The 15,488-nt window shown below is 43.2% G+C and overlaps 1 protein-coding gene across 1 annotated transcript in view; it reads right to left on the bottom strand.

The window, feature by feature from the left end:
- Nucleotides 1-12,148, bottom strand: part of LOC117415986 (pancreatic triacylglycerol lipase-like) — a 36,414-nt gene extending 24,266 nt beyond the window's left edge. Inside the window, exon 1 of the mRNA XM_059027823.1 lies at nt 11,567-12,148. Within this exon, the coding sequence (XP_058883806.1) occupies nt 11,567-12,148 (582 nt within the window). The remainder of the gene's footprint in view (nt 1-11,566) is intronic.
- Between the last annotated feature and the right edge of the window lie 3,340 nt (nt 12,149-15,488).

Below are 15,488 nucleotides of genomic sequence, written 5' to 3'. Positions count from 1 at the left end.
CCACTCCCTAATCCATGTGCATGCATTTCCTTGAATCCCTACTGCGTTCAGTTTGAGAATTAATCTTTTATGCGGGACTTTGTCAACAGCTTTCTGGAAATCTAAATAAACCATGTTGTATGCTTTGCAATTATCCATTGTCAATGTTGCATCCTCAAAAAAGTCAAACAGGTTAGTTAGACACAATCTCTCTTTCCTAAAACCACGCTGACTGTCTCCCAGGATATTGTTACCATATAGGTAATTTTCCATTTTGGATCTTATTATAGTTTCCATAAGTTTACATACAATAGAAGTCAGGCTTATTGGTCTGTATTTACCTGGTTCGGTTTTGTCTCCCTTTTTGTGGATCGGTATTACGTTTGCTATTTTCCAGTCTGTCGGTACAACCCCTGTTTCAAGAGACAGTTGCATAATCTTGGTTAGCTGTTTGTAAATAATTTCTTTCATTTCTTTGAGTACTATTGGGAGGATCTCATCCGGCACAGGGGATTTGTTTATTTTAAGAGTTCCTGGTCCCTTTAACACTTCTGCCTCTGTTATGCTAAAGTTATTTAAAATTGAATAGGAACAGGTCGACATGTGGGGCATGTTGTCCGTGTCCTCCTTTGTAAAAACCTGTGAAAAGTAATAATTTAATATATTTGCTATTTTTTTTTCTTCATCTATGATTTTGCCATTTGTGTCGCTTAGACATTTAACCTCCTCTTTGAATGTTCTCTTGCTGTTATAATATTGGAAAAACATTTTGGAATTGGTTTTAGCCCCCTTAGCAATGTTGATTTCTATCTCTCTTGGCCTTTCTAACTTCCTTTTTGACTTGTGTTTGCAGTTCCAAGTACTATTTCTGTGTACTTTGTTTTTGGTCCCTTTTAAACGCTCTTTTAAGTGCCTTTTTTCGCTGAATATTTTTTTTAATTGATCTATTAATCCATTTTGGTCATTTTGTTTTAGATTTAGATTTGTCTACTTTTGGGATGTAATTGTTTTGCACATCTAGTACTACATTTTTAAAAAACAGCCATCCTTTATCTGTGGATGTTTTCCCTATTTTACTCCAATCTACTTCCGTTAGTCTCTGTTTCATACCTTCAAGTTTGCCTTTCTAAAATTGTAAACCTTAGCTTTAGTCATTACTTTGGGGGTTTTAAAATGCATTTCAAATGAGACCATGTTGTGGTCTGAGTTTGCCAGTGGTTCTCTGATCTCTGTTTTAGTTATTTTGTCTTCGTTATTTTAAAAGACTAAAATCAAGGCATGCCTCCCCTCTAGTTGGTGCTTTGACAAATTGCGTTAGAAAGCAGTCATTTGTCATTTCCACCATTTCAATTTTGTCTGTCGTGCTTCCCACCAGGTTTTCCCATTTTACAGTGGCTCTCAAAAGTATTTACCCCCCTTGGACTTTTCCACATTTTATTGCGTTACAGCATGGAATCAAAATGGATGTAATCAGGAGTTTTTGCCACTGATCAACACAAAAAAGTCCATAATGTCAAAGTGAAAAATAAAATCTACAAATTGTTCTAAATTAATTACAAATATAAAACAGAAAATAATTGATTGCATAAGTATTCACCCCCTTTGCTATGACACACCTAAATAAGCTCTGGTTAAACCAATTCTCTTTAGAAGTCACTTAATCAGTTGAATGGAGTCCACCTGTGTGCAATTAAGGTGTTTCACATGATTTCAGGTTAAATGCACCTGTCTCTGGGAGGTCCCACAGTTGGTTAGTACATTTCCTAACAAAAACTACATCATGAAGACGAAGGAACGTTCAAAGCAAATGTAGCTTGGATGACCCGAAATGTTTCAATCCATTGTTCTTCAGAGAAAGACTCGTGAAGCACAATCACAAAAAGAGTGACGATGATGCACCCGCATTAGTCTTTCCTGCCGATGCACAAATAGAGGTCTGTACATAGGGACGAAGTGGAAGAGGGTGTCTGCTAGAAAGAAAGCTCTAGATAAGAAAGCAATAGATGCACGATTCCTTTCCTGCAAACCCATTGTATGGGACTGAAGGAGTTCTTCCCTTACAAGGCTTAATCTAGCCAGTGTTTGTCTGTGTCTTCCCCATCCATCCATCCATTTTTGATTTTATATACCCCTATAACAAATTAGCAAATACCCACAAATTATGTATTTATTATATTAACAGCGTTTGTGTAAGTTTCCACATTTTCTGCATAATTAATTTTAATATTTCAACAAAATACCAGTGTTTGAAACCAACACATCATGATTTGTTTTTAATATATTTGTTCCACATTAACGCATATTTGTGATTATTGAACGCATAATCCTTTTGTTTAGCACATTAACAGTTACGCAGTTGGCTAAGACTAATATATATGGGTGTGTGAAAGGACATCAGTAGCCTAAGAAGCATAAGAAAAGCAGTAATGGGAATTGGTGAGTGCTGTTGGTTTTTGTACACATGACACTTCTACCATTTCTAGAACAACTAATTCTAAACAATAATAGTAATAACTATTATTATTTTCTTCTTCTTGGCAACATGAACCGTTTTAACTGCAAGTCTTTTGCATTCTAGACAGATGGGGGGTAACCTTCTCTTCATCTCTGCCTAGCACGTAAAGCCTCATGTAAACCCCTATGCATTATTTGAACGATATCCTTTATCGCGCAGCATCTCATTTCAGTGCGTTTGGTGATATTTAAATAAACCTTCCCATTATTATATTATTAATGAGGTTGTTTGCATTTGGACGACTACATTCTCTCTCTAAAATAAACTCTCATGTAAATGTGGAAGCAGAACTGTCATGACCATAAAAGCGCTAGAGATCTGTTGTCACGCTTTTCAGTTTTTGCTTGTAAACTGCCCCACTGTCTGGCACAGACCATGCAGACTAGGTCAGCCACAGCGGCTTTATATTAACAAGCCCCAGCACCATCTAGTGCACAGCAGAGTATTACTAAAGGAAACGTGTGGTAGCGCACTAAGCAATTACATTTCAATTGCTCAATATTTGGGTGATTGAAATTTAGAACGACTCTGTGGTACATCTGGTGAACTGGAAACACATGTATTGTTTTAATGTGTATAGACTTGATACTGGCTCTAGTGAAAGGGACAGAAGAGCCATTCAAAGGATTGCCAAAAACACCAACAGTATTTGGAATTTGGAAATGTCTGTACTGGTGTCTTTTTTATATTGACTGTAAATATTTAGTATTTTAATAAACTGTAGAACATTGATACAATGAAGGCATAAGTAATTGTGGTGTTATTCAGGGTGGTTTCATAATTCACCATCTATAATGGTGATATAGGAGAGACCTGCGAGGAGAGGCTGTTGGAGAAAATCCTAACCTAGCAGCGCTCTGGAAGACGCCAACTACTAGACATGTCTGTATCCTCCCCCCCACCGCTCCTGCTCCCACTACTACTGTACCTATCTGTCTCACCTGTCCTGCTATGACTCGCATCCCTGTATTCTGTCCTCTCTCTGCTGCTGCTCCCTTAACCCCCCTAACCTTATCCTTCCCCCCCCCACACACACTCTCTCTGGTTCCCTCTGGAACTGTCACTCTTCTGCTAACAAAGATGATTTCATCTCTGCCTCTGCCTCCCACCTCTCTCTTGATTTCTTGCTCTCACTGAAACCTGTCTCTCTCCTGATAACACTGTAACTCCTGCTGCCCTCTCCTCTCTCCACATCTCACTAGATGGGAAGGTGGGACTGGTCTTCTCCTCTCTCCCTCCTTACTCTTTTCTGTCCCCTCTGACATTTCCTCACTCTCTGTTAACACCTTTTGAATTTTACGCTGTCCAACTAACCTCTCCCTGTCAACTCCTCTCCTCCCTCCCCTCTCTGTCTACCCCAACTGTCCTGTTAGGTGGTTTCAATATCCATCTCTCCAACCCCAGCCACTGTGCCAGATTCTTTCCTCTCCTTCACTCCTTCGACTTTTCTCCCTCTCTCTCTCCATCCCCTCCTACCCACAAAGCTCAACTGGACCTCACCTTCTCCAGGGCCTGCCACCCCTCCACCCTCTGTCACATCTCTGGACTTCTCTGATCACTATTTCATCTCTTTTTCTCTGTCTCGCCCCTCTCTCCCTACTCCACCTACCCCCACTGTCACTTCTCTCCATAACCTCTGCTCTCTCTCCCCCTCTGTCCTTACCTCCACCGCTCTCTCACCTCCCTCCTATTGACTCCTTCTCCCAACTCTCTGTAGAATCTGCTACCTCCACCCTCTTCTCCTCCCTTAACTCCCTCTGTCGTCTCACCTCCCGACCTGTTCAAACTCTCCCCTCCCCAACCCTGGCTCTCCTTTGTGCTCCGCTCAGCAAGAACCAAACTGCGCTCTCCTGAAAAGAAATGGAAGAGAACCAAACTCCCTGCTGTGCTAGACCTCTACCGCTCCCTCCTCTCCTCCTTCACCTCTACTCTCTCCTCTGCTAAACACTCCTATTTCCAATCTATTATCCAATCCTCCACTAACAACCCCCGGAAACTATTGTCTCCCTCCTCAACCCTCCCCGCCCTCCTCTATCTCCTCTGACAACTTTGCCTCTTTCTTCTCCTCTAATATCTGATATCTGCAAACTTTAACACCTCTGTCTCTCATACTAACTCACTCTCCTTCTCCTCCTTTTCTCCCCTCAGACTCTGACTTCTCCTCTCTCCTCCAGAGCCACAAACCCACCACTTGCGCCCTGAACCCCCTCCCCACTTACCTCTTTCAAGCTGCTGCTCCTGCTCTACTCCCCTTCATCTCCTCCCTTCTCAACACCTCTCTCCTCTCTGGCCTCTTTTCCTATGCCTTCAAACAAGCCTCTATCACCCCCCACCCTCAACCCCACCTCCCTCCAGAACTACCATCCTGTCTCCTTCTTACCCTTCGTCTCTAAAACCCTTGAAGGGCAGTACACCACCAGCTCTCTGCTTTCCTGTCTAACCACTGTCTGCTCGACCCTCTCCAATCTGGTTTCCGCTCTGCTCACTCCACTGAAACTGCTGTCCTGTTTGTCACTAACTCGCTAAACTCTCCCCGTGCTGCCTCTCTCTCCTCTGTTATAATTCTCCTTGGTCTCTCTGCTGTCTTTAACACTGTCGATCACTCTATTCTCCTATCCTCTCTCACTGACCTGGAAATCTCTGGCACTGCTCTGGCCTGGTTCTCCTCCTACCTCTCCAACCACACCTACCAGGTAACCTGGCGCGGCTCAACCTCCACACCTCACCCTCTCTCAACAGGAGTCCCCCAAGGATCAGTCTTGGGTCCTCTCCTGTTCTCTCTCTAGACCCGCTCCCTGGGCCTCATCGCATCCTATGGTTTCTCATACCATTTCTATGCTGATGAGCTCATATCTTCCTCTCCTTCCCCCCCTCTGACCCCACCATCCCCTCCCGTATCTCTACCTGTCTGTCTGCTATCTCCTCCTGGATGCACTCGCATCACCTCAAACTCAACCTCTCTAAATTTGACCTCCTTTTCTTCCCTTCCTGATATTCCCCCTCCTCTGATCTCTCTATCCCCATTCTTATTGAATCTACCATGCTCTCTCCCTCCTCCTCAGCCAAGAACCTCGGTGTAACCCTGGACCCCTGCCTCTCCTACTCCCAGCACATCTCCTCTAGCATGCACGTGCCGTTTTCTTCCTGAGCAACATACAAAGAATCCGACCCTTCCTCACCAACTACTCCATGCAACTCCTCGTCCAGGCCCTGGTACTTTCCCACCTAGACTACTGCAACTCACTCCTGGCTGGCCTCCCTTCATCCACCACCCGTCTGCTCCAGCTCATCCAGAACTCCTGTGCTTGCCCGGTGTTCTCTCTGCCTCGCTTCTCCCATGCTACTCCACTACTCCACTCACTCCATTGGCTCCCGATCACCACTCGCATCCAGTTCAAGACTCTTGTACTCGCCTACCGATGCCTTGACCAGACTGCACCCAGCTACCTCAACTCTCCCTACACCCCCACTTGACCTCTCTGCTCCACCTGGACTTGAAGACTGGCTGTACCTCCTCTACGCTTCCCTGCCTCCAGAGCCCGCTACTTCTCCACCCTCGCCCCGCAGTGGTGGAACGACCTTCCTATGAATGTCAGGACTGCCCAGTCCCTAACCACCTTCTAGCACTTCCTCAAGACACACCTCTTCAGACAACACCTGTAAAACTCAACTCTTCCCTTCTGGACTATATGGCGCTCAGCCTTTAATGCACTTTAACTTGCACTTATCTGCTCCCTATGTTACTGTATTTAATCCTGCACTTAACCCAATCTGTAATATTTTGTATTTCACTTGCACTCGTATCTAACCCTGATGTAACTGTCAACACTGTTATCTGCTCTTGAACTGCCCCGGTATCAAATCGTGCAGTGTTTTGCTCTTATTAGGACTGAAGTAATTGTGTTTTGTACCTTGCTCTTAATTCTACTGTAATTCTTGATATGTATTTTTTGTCTACAACTGTAAGTCGCTGTGGGTAAGGGCGTCTGCTAAGAAATTAATAATAATAATTTCCACTAGGAGTATTGTGAAGGTCATTTTTACAAAGTGTTTTGTTATTGAATGATGCAAATGGCTACCAATGACTTAACAGTTAGTGTGCCTGTAAATAGTACAGTGTAATTCAATAAAATACAAGACGAAGATTACCTGTAATATTGTTTCTTCACTGGATGATGAACTCCACACACAGCATGAACTCCCGGTCTCCATGTCGCTTGGGTCAGGAGAAAGAACCAGATGTCTCTCCAAGAGATCCTTTTTATAATTCTCATTGGCACCAAATACATACTCCTCCTCCATAAAACCCCCCGTACCCAAGTCAGGTTGTCCAAATTTCACCACAACAAACCAAACCAAAAAACAAGGAAAAATAGTAATGAAGAGAGAAGGGGGACAGGAGGGTGGTATATAGGTGTGTGGAGTTCATCATCCAAATGAAGAAAACATATTACAGATAATCTTCGTCATCTACCTCGTCTGATGAACTCCACACAACGTGAACTATACCAAAGTATGTAGACTGAAGGGTGTAGGTTAGATGCTGGTAGAAGAAACCACAGATAAAACCAAACGAGCAAAGTTAGGTTAAGAGCAAGAGGCATTACAGATATAGTGTTTGATAAAAGTATCGAAAGATGCCCAAGTGGCGGTATTGCAGATGTCCTGAATCGAAAGATTTTAATTTTGCCCAAGTAGTAGCCACTCCCCTTACTGAGTGGGCTTTGATGGGTTTTGGAACTGTGTTGCTGTGAAGCCTGTAACAGAACTCAATGCATGATGTTATCCAGCAAGAAATGGTCTGTTTCGAGACAGATTTCCCATTGTCTGGTGAGTTGAAGGAGATCAAAAGTTGCCCTGATGATCTGCAACCGATTGTCCTGTGGATGTAGAAGTTTAGGGCTCTTCTAACATCTATAAGATGAAGTCAGATAAATTTTGGGTAGAAATCTGGAAATGTTATGGTTTAATTTATATGGAATTCTGTTACCACCTTTGGTAAGAATTGAGGATTCATTTTGCAAACAATCCTGTCCTTAACAGAGTGAGCTTGATTACCCTTCTTGCCGATGTCACTGCCATCAAGAATGCCATTTTTACATCTCACAAGTTGTCATGGGCTCAAATTATGGTCCTAAGAGCTTAAGTATCAGACTGAGGCTCCATTGTGGAATAACACATTTCCTCTAGGGTTTTAGATGGTTCTCTCCCTTAATAAATCTGGTAACCAATGGATGGGAGCCCATCCGGTGATTATCCCAGTAAGGTAAAATGCTGGAGATTGCAGCAACATGTACATTAATGGGTCCTGACCCGGTTAGTTGTAGTAGCTCCGAGAACCAATACCTCTTTGGCCAGTAGGGGACTACTAATATGAGACTAGACCTGTCTCTTCTTACCTTCCTGAGTCCCTCTGATCATTTGACCATGAAATGGACAGATTGTCTATTGCTATTGCTGTATCCTGGTGAACACGGGAGCTAAAGAGTGGCAGCTGGGTATTTTCTGCTGTTGCAGATAGGTCTATTGGGTGACCTAGTTCGTTGAATACCCACTCTAGGATGTCTGGTCAAATCCACCATTCGTGGGGTGCCATTACTCTGCTGAGTAGGTCTGCAACAGCATTTGTTGAGTCCTTGTAAATAAGTTGCTTTTATAGAGATGTCCTGTTGTTTCAATATTGGGGTGAAGTGCTTTAGTGCCAGGGAGATTGCTAAGAGCTCCAAATAATTTCTGGTGAAATTTCTGTTTGGGTGACCATGTGCCCTAGACCTGAGCATCTGCTAGGTGTGCTCCCCACCCCAACAGGGAGGCATCTGTATATAGACGGAGAGTAGGCGGATTTATCATGGCATTCTTCAAGGTTTACTGCCATAGGAGGCTGTGTGGTCCAGTGGTTAAAGAAATGGGCTTCGAACCAGGAGGTGCCCGGTTCAAATCCCACCTCAGGCACTGACTCATTGTGTGACCCTGAGCAAGTCATTTAACCTCCTTGTGCTCCGTCTTTCAGGTGAGCCGTAATTGTAAGTGACTCTGCAGCTGATGCATAGTTCACACACCCTAGTCTCTGTAAGTCGCCTTGGGTAAAGGCGTCTGCTAAATAAACAAATAACAAATTCAGTACATTTGACTTGTAATGCCCACATAATAGCACTTGCCAGCAATATCTGGGCAAATAATAGTTTTCCTAAACCAGACAAGCTGGTTGCAGCCGTGTGGCAGTGTGCCCACCCCTTGTGTGTATTTTATTATTTATGTATGTATTTGTTTGTTATTATTATTGTGTTTTATGTGTGGGTGGTCGAGTACCGTCCGTCTTTGTGGTTTGTAGTCGTGGTGATGGGGTTAAAACCCCTTCCCTAGAAAACTCGTGGGAATGTGGCTGGAGCCTTAAGGTAATTTATTATTAGGTAATTAAGGCTCCAGCCATGAATATAAAAGACCCACTCTCGGCTCAGAAGGCAGAGAGTGTCAGAGGCGAGACGTAGATGAGTGGAAAGAACAGTTGGTTTAATCGAGAATATACTTGTTTAGGTTTGTGTGTTTTCTGTTTTGGCCAGAGTGCCTCTTTGCTTTGTTTTGTGTGTGTTCTTTTTGTTTACACTGTTTATTTAGTTTGATTATTAAATATGAGCACAGCAACTCAGTTTTCCCGTACAAACTTTGTTATTGTTTTATTACCCACACGCCGCACAAAGCCATCTGTCACAAACCATTAAAAAAATTGTTTAAACATAGCCCAAGCAGAAAACTACATTTTAAAGACCACCTGACAGAAGCAATCCAACAAGAAGGCTGTACTTTACCCATAAGGTTGCCACCTGAGCCATGCATAACACTATGGGGCACTTTGTATTCTGCTGCTAAATATCATTCTAAATACATCCCTTTTTACACAGACTTTGTGGAAAAGGAAATGCACATTTCACCAAACACTGTAGTGTTAAAGGACTGCCAGAAATTGCTTAAAGATAAAATTGCAACTCTCCCTAATTGCGACGCATGCCAAGGGGCTTTGAATGAATTTTGGATTAAAGCTGAAGAATTATTTCCCAATTTAACACGAAAGGCTAAAATATATTTGTCAGTTGTTACCAGTTCTGTAGATGCTGAAAGAAGTGTTTCTTCTTAGGGCCAAGTTTTTACAGAACAACTTCAATCTATGAAGGAAGGCAGGGTTAACCAACTGAGGATGCTTAAGTTTAATAGCAATATTTAATGCATGGGACATTTTCTTTCATGAAACTGTGACAATGTGCTGCTTGCGAACAACCTTGCATTATTATTATTATTATTATTATTATTATTATTATTATTATTATTATGTTTGTAATAATATGTTACATCATTAATGTTATGATTTCAGTATTTTATATAAATTGTTCTAGGAATCAGTGCTGTTTTTTAAAAATATTTTGTTGACAAATTATGTGCTCCTTCTAGTAAACTGAAACATTTAAATTATTTATTTACACATTCTAAGATATAATATTGAATAAGACGTATTAGTAATAAAGGGATGCATGACTAAATAAATGTCCATAGCTCCTGCTGCCGCCTAATCAACGCGCCAATGCACGGTAATAAAATGACTAATTGAGATGATAAAAGGAATTGGGAGATTATTAATCAATAAGTGGTTTAATTAAGCAGACTACATGACCACCTTGTGGTGGGAGGAATGAAGTGCAGCCTAAGAAAGCAGGTCGTGTAAAACACAGGGCCCTACCTAAATATCATGCAGCCTTGAGCTATATTACGAATTCAAGTTACAGTACTAATTATTGTGTGTTATACAGTTTGTCTGGCTGGACTTCCTTGGCTTTGTGAAGGCTGCAGCACTGGTATATTCTGTTATATAAGGCTATTCTTTGTAAATGACCTCCATATAAATGAATACTTTATAGTCGCTTTTTGTAACTACAATATTAGATTGCACACATTTTTGAATTTCACGGTTCCTAAAGTGCATACAGAGGCTGCTAAAAGATCATTTGCCTGTTTTGCTCCTTGGTCTTGGAGTGATTTACAATCTAAACTTAAGTTGCAGTCCCGAATAACTTTAGTACAATTTAAGAGTAAGCTGCACGATTATCTACTTGAGAGTTGTGCATGTTTTAAGTAGTTGAGTAGACTTGTTACTGTTTGTTGCTATTTGATTGTTGACTGTATTATTATGATTTGTATTTTATTTTTGTATCTGTGTTTTTGTACCGTGTTTTATTGTGTTGCTGCTGCCTTTCTTGGCTAGGTCGCACTTGTAAAAGAGATTTTTATCTCAATGTGTTTACCTGGTAAAATAAAGTTGTTGTTGTTTTTTTTTTTAAATATCCAGTAGATGGTGCTATACTCCTTTTTAGGTATAAGACACAACACACCTAAAGTATTATTTAACCTATTTGAATGCTGCATTAAGAACTATTGCCATTATTTTGAGATATGCGCATATGTCAGTGGTTCATTGCATTTTGTCTGTGTGATTACTTATGCCATTATTAATGTATTTTTAAAATGTAAACTTTTGGTATTATAAATGAGATGCACTTAAAAAACATCAAAACACATCTCAAAATAATGCAAAATTCAGCATGACACCATACTTAATACTTTAAATTAAAGTGTATCTTGCAGGTCAAACACACCAATACATTACTATATATATTTCATCAATAGAAATAAAATTGTTTTTATGCGGTTAAAAAATATTAAAAAACAACAAAGACATGATGGATTTTGTGTGGTGTATGGCCACACCCACCCAAAAATCGTGCTGGCCAGAATAAAACTGTAAGTTACGCACGAAAAGGTAAACGCACATGGCGACTGAAAACATAGAAGATGAAGTCCAGTTTCGGGCAACTGCGTTGGGGCTGGATTACCCAAACCAGCTCCCCTGCCCGAAACGGCCTCCCCTTCACCCGAGTGTCATAGTTCCGTTTCTGGTGGCAAGCTGCTGCCTGGTGTTGCACTCGGGTAAAGTTGTGGGCAGTGTCCAGCTGGTCCTGGAGCCTCCGGACATACTCGGGTCCAGGGGGAAGTACCTCTGTGTCAGGTGGCCGGCCAAACACCAACGTGGCTGCGCTCCTTCAGCCGACGGACCCAATGTTCTAGGTCCAACCAGGGTAAGGGCTGGACCTCCAGAAATACGCAACACCCACGCCCATAAGTCCACATGGGCCCCGATGCGACGGAGGGACTTGGGCAAGCGTCCTTGACTGGGGCAATCCACACTGGGTGCTTTAGCAACTGCCCCCCAATGCGGATTGTCACTTTTCCTTTTCCCTCCATCGGCACCAGCTCCCCTGTTACAGTCCATACCCGGGCAGTGGTTCCCTCCATCAGCCACAGTCTCCTTTGACGCCTTTTCAAGACGTCTGACCGCACAATGGTTACTGTTGAACCAGTATCCACCAAGGCGGTGCAGGTCACTCCCTTCACAGAGACCATGCCGTGGCAATGGTCGTCCACGGTGGTCCTCCTGACCACTATCACCAAGGGATCCTGCTCCGCCATGACGGGGTTTCTTTGCGGGGTCCACTTTCCCCCAGTTAAGCGGACCCCTGGGCGTTTCCCGACGCTGGCCGAGGGTTGCTGGTGTTCACAGCACGGCGACTCTCCGGACACTGAGCGTGCCAATGGCCAGGCTGTCCACATTTCCAGCACAAGAGGGGTGGTCGCAGACTGACTCCCGAGCTCTGGGTCGCTACCGCCCTGAGAAGAGTGACGACCTTGGGGAGCCAGTCAGGTGGCCCCTCACATGGCACAGCCTCCTCTATCTCTAGCTGCGCAGTCCGGACTCATGGTGGACCCCGCCTCTCGGGTTCCCGCCACTCCATGGCCCAGACCAGGCCCGCAGTTCTCCAGTCCCGATGGCCTCCACGAACTGGTTCCTGGCCAGCTCTTCCTGCACTGCGGGAGGCATGTGGGCAAAGGCACGGCGTGTCAAGACCTCTATCGTCGCGGCTAGCTCACGGAGGGTCTCGCCCGGCTTCAGAGTCCTTCCCTGGAGCTCGTTGCTCAGCAGCCCTGGCTGTTGGCTGCTGCCAAACTGGCTCCGGAGCGCCTCACTCCCCGAAGTCCCCCCCCTAAGTTCGCCTGCTGTTCCGGAGCCAGAGTGAGCAGGCAGGGTAGCACATCCTCCGCCAAAAACACCCGGCGAGTTGGAGAGCCTTCACCTCCTCGGTCCATCTTTCCAGGCGGGCCACAAGATGGAACTGGGCAAGGAATGCGTCCCAGTCCACTTTCCCATTGAACCGGGGGGTCTTTACAGCGCTCCGCCTGCCGCAATGTGGTGCTGGGATTGCCGCCGCCGGTCCCCCTTCGGATGCGCTCCCAGGGTCTGATGGCTTACTGCCCTCTGCCTGTTCGGCCAGCAGTCCCCATCTTTCCAGTGGGGGCAGATCCAACTTCTAACACCAATGTAGCGATCTTGGTTCCCGCAGGCAGGCGCATCACACAGGGCGAGGCAGTGTGGAGTATATATATACAGCAGTGTGTAGTAGTGGTTAGGGGTCTGGACTCTTGACCGAAGGGTCGTGGGTTCAATCCCCGGTGGGGGACACTGCTGCTGTACACTTGAGCAAGGCACTCTACCTAGATTGCGCCAGTAAAAACCTAACTGTATAAATTGGAAGTTGTATGTAAAAATAATGTGATATCTTGTAACAATTGTAAGTTGCCCTGGATAAGGGCGTCTGCTAAGAAATAAATAATATATATATACAGAGCAACACTTTGGTAGTACAAACAATACTGCCACCGATACATGTTTTATACTTTTTTTACAACAACTTTTTTTAAAACCATTAAAATGCCTGAAAATGGCAAATTTCCATTGTTATTTTGATTTGGACCCCAATTTCCTTAAGCTTGAGTTTAGTCAAGAAATGCCAGTTACCAATATGCCTGCATCTGACTTATCCAAAAAGCTTGTAGCCCCTTAATACGCGTCAAAGAATAGTCTGTTGAAAAGGAAACTAATGATTTCCATTACACGAGAGTAGATGTTAAAACTTCATGCTGATTTGAACTCGGCTCTCGCCAAGATGAGCACCAACTAAGATGTAGCTTTACAGTAAACTAATGTGATCCATCTGTGTCTCCATCCATTTGCGTTTCCTTCCATCTGATGATGTAGATATCCTTCTGTCTGGTGTTGATGGCTGAAATGCAATGCTGGCTCTAGTAACAAAACCATAACAGTGCTGAAACTGATGCATTCCTAGCAGTCAATGACCACTGAAAAGTGAAAAGGGCTATGTTATAGAAAACCCTGCAGTGTTTACAAGAAACACGCAACTTTACCTTTGCTGTATACTGTGTTGTCTCTATCGCAGCAATATACTTTAACATAATTCCCAAAGCCTGGGTTTTCAACTTTTACTCAGGAACGTTCACCATGAGAAAGATTTTTTTTTTCTCCATAAACATTGCAGTGTATCCAGATCATGCTTCCTCCTGAAAAAATACTGGTGCTCTGGTTAAAATGTTGCTGGAGAGAGCATGAACTGGATATGCTGCAATGCTGTAAGAGAAATGATCTTCCTCCTGGCAAACGTTCAGAAATGTAATCTCAAGGTGATTTATTAAAAAAATTCAAGAGAGTCGATATATTTGAAAAATCGAATGTGTTTCTTATAAGAACTGCAGGGTGTAATGTAAAGCATTCAGAGGACATTGGCAATAATGCAGGATGTATTATGCAGGACCAGATTGTTTCAGCAAGGTGCTCTCTATTGATTGAACACTTTAATCCCCAGAGCACAGTGTTACAAAGTCAAAACATCCAAGCAATGGGGAGAAGAAAATTGTTCCAAAATCTGTTTATTCTACTGGCTGTGTTCGAGATTATTACAGTAAACAGTGGAGCATGCTTCTATTTGAAGCCTCAGTGAACATACCTCTTGAAGGACACAATCTTAAATTGCTATTTAATTGGGAGTGAAGTCAGTGCGTGTGGTGGAGGGTTTTCTAAAGCAGCTTAGAGCTGCGCTGCCTGGAGGGGGAGTGCAGCAGTTAAGCCGGTTTTTATAGAAAAAGTACGCTGGAGTTAGAATCTCCAGAACTGGACCTGCAAATTGGACCGGCTATAGAGCAAACCAATGACAATCTGGGACAGATTCTGCAGGATGGGAAATTGTACAGGGTGCAGTTTGCATCAATGGATAAAAAGGAGATACACAGGGTATGTGTGAAAGTGCTGCATTTTCAAAGTTTAAAGGGCATGCCCGATGCACACTGCCGACAGAGGCAGCAAGTAGAGGAATCCATGACACCTACACGGAGGAATCTGTACAGGGCACCAACACCAAAAAAAGTGGGTGATTTACAGTGGAGAGAATTGCACACCATTGTGGCCACAAACTCTTTTCTCGCCACCATTCAGCCAGGAGTGGATGATAACTGTTTATTCTGCTTGAAAAGGGAGACAGTATTTCATTACTTTCTGTTTTGTCCCCGCTTATAGCCTTTGTTTGAGGTATTAACCCTTTGTGGTCCATTTATTCAGCGCGTCTCAGGCATGTCAGGTCCAATTTATTTTCACATGTGCAGTTTATTTTCGACGCGCTATTTAAAAGTATTTTTTTTCACAGTAAAACAAGTTTAAAAGGCACTGCATATCAACAGGACACTCAGTACTGCACCTCCAGCCCCGCCCCACCCTATAAGCTATAAAAAGCTATAAAAAAGGCCAACAAGATGCTCTGATATATTGTGAGATGTGTTGAATTTAAATCAAGGGAAGTAATGTTAAAACTTTACAATGCATTAGTAAGACCTCATCTAGAATATTGTGTCCAGTTCTGGTCACCTCGTTACAAAAAGGATATTGCTGCTCTAGAAAGAGTGCAAAGAAGAACAACCAGAATTATCCCAGGTTTAAAAGGCATTTCATATGCAGACAGACTAAAATAATTGAATCTATTCAGTCTTGAACAAAGAAGACTACGCGGCGATCTGATTCAAATATTCAAAATCCTAAAAGTTATAGACA

Source organism: Acipenser ruthenus, chromosome 7 (assembly GCF_902713425.1).
Source record: "Acipenser ruthenus chromosome 7, fAciRut3.2 maternal haplotype, whole genome shotgun sequence".
NCBI lineage: Eukaryota > Metazoa > Chordata > Actinopteri > Acipenseriformes > Acipenseridae > Acipenser > Acipenser ruthenus.
Note: the sequence above shows the minus strand (reverse complement) of the source record. Positions and strands in the feature narration are given on the sequence as shown.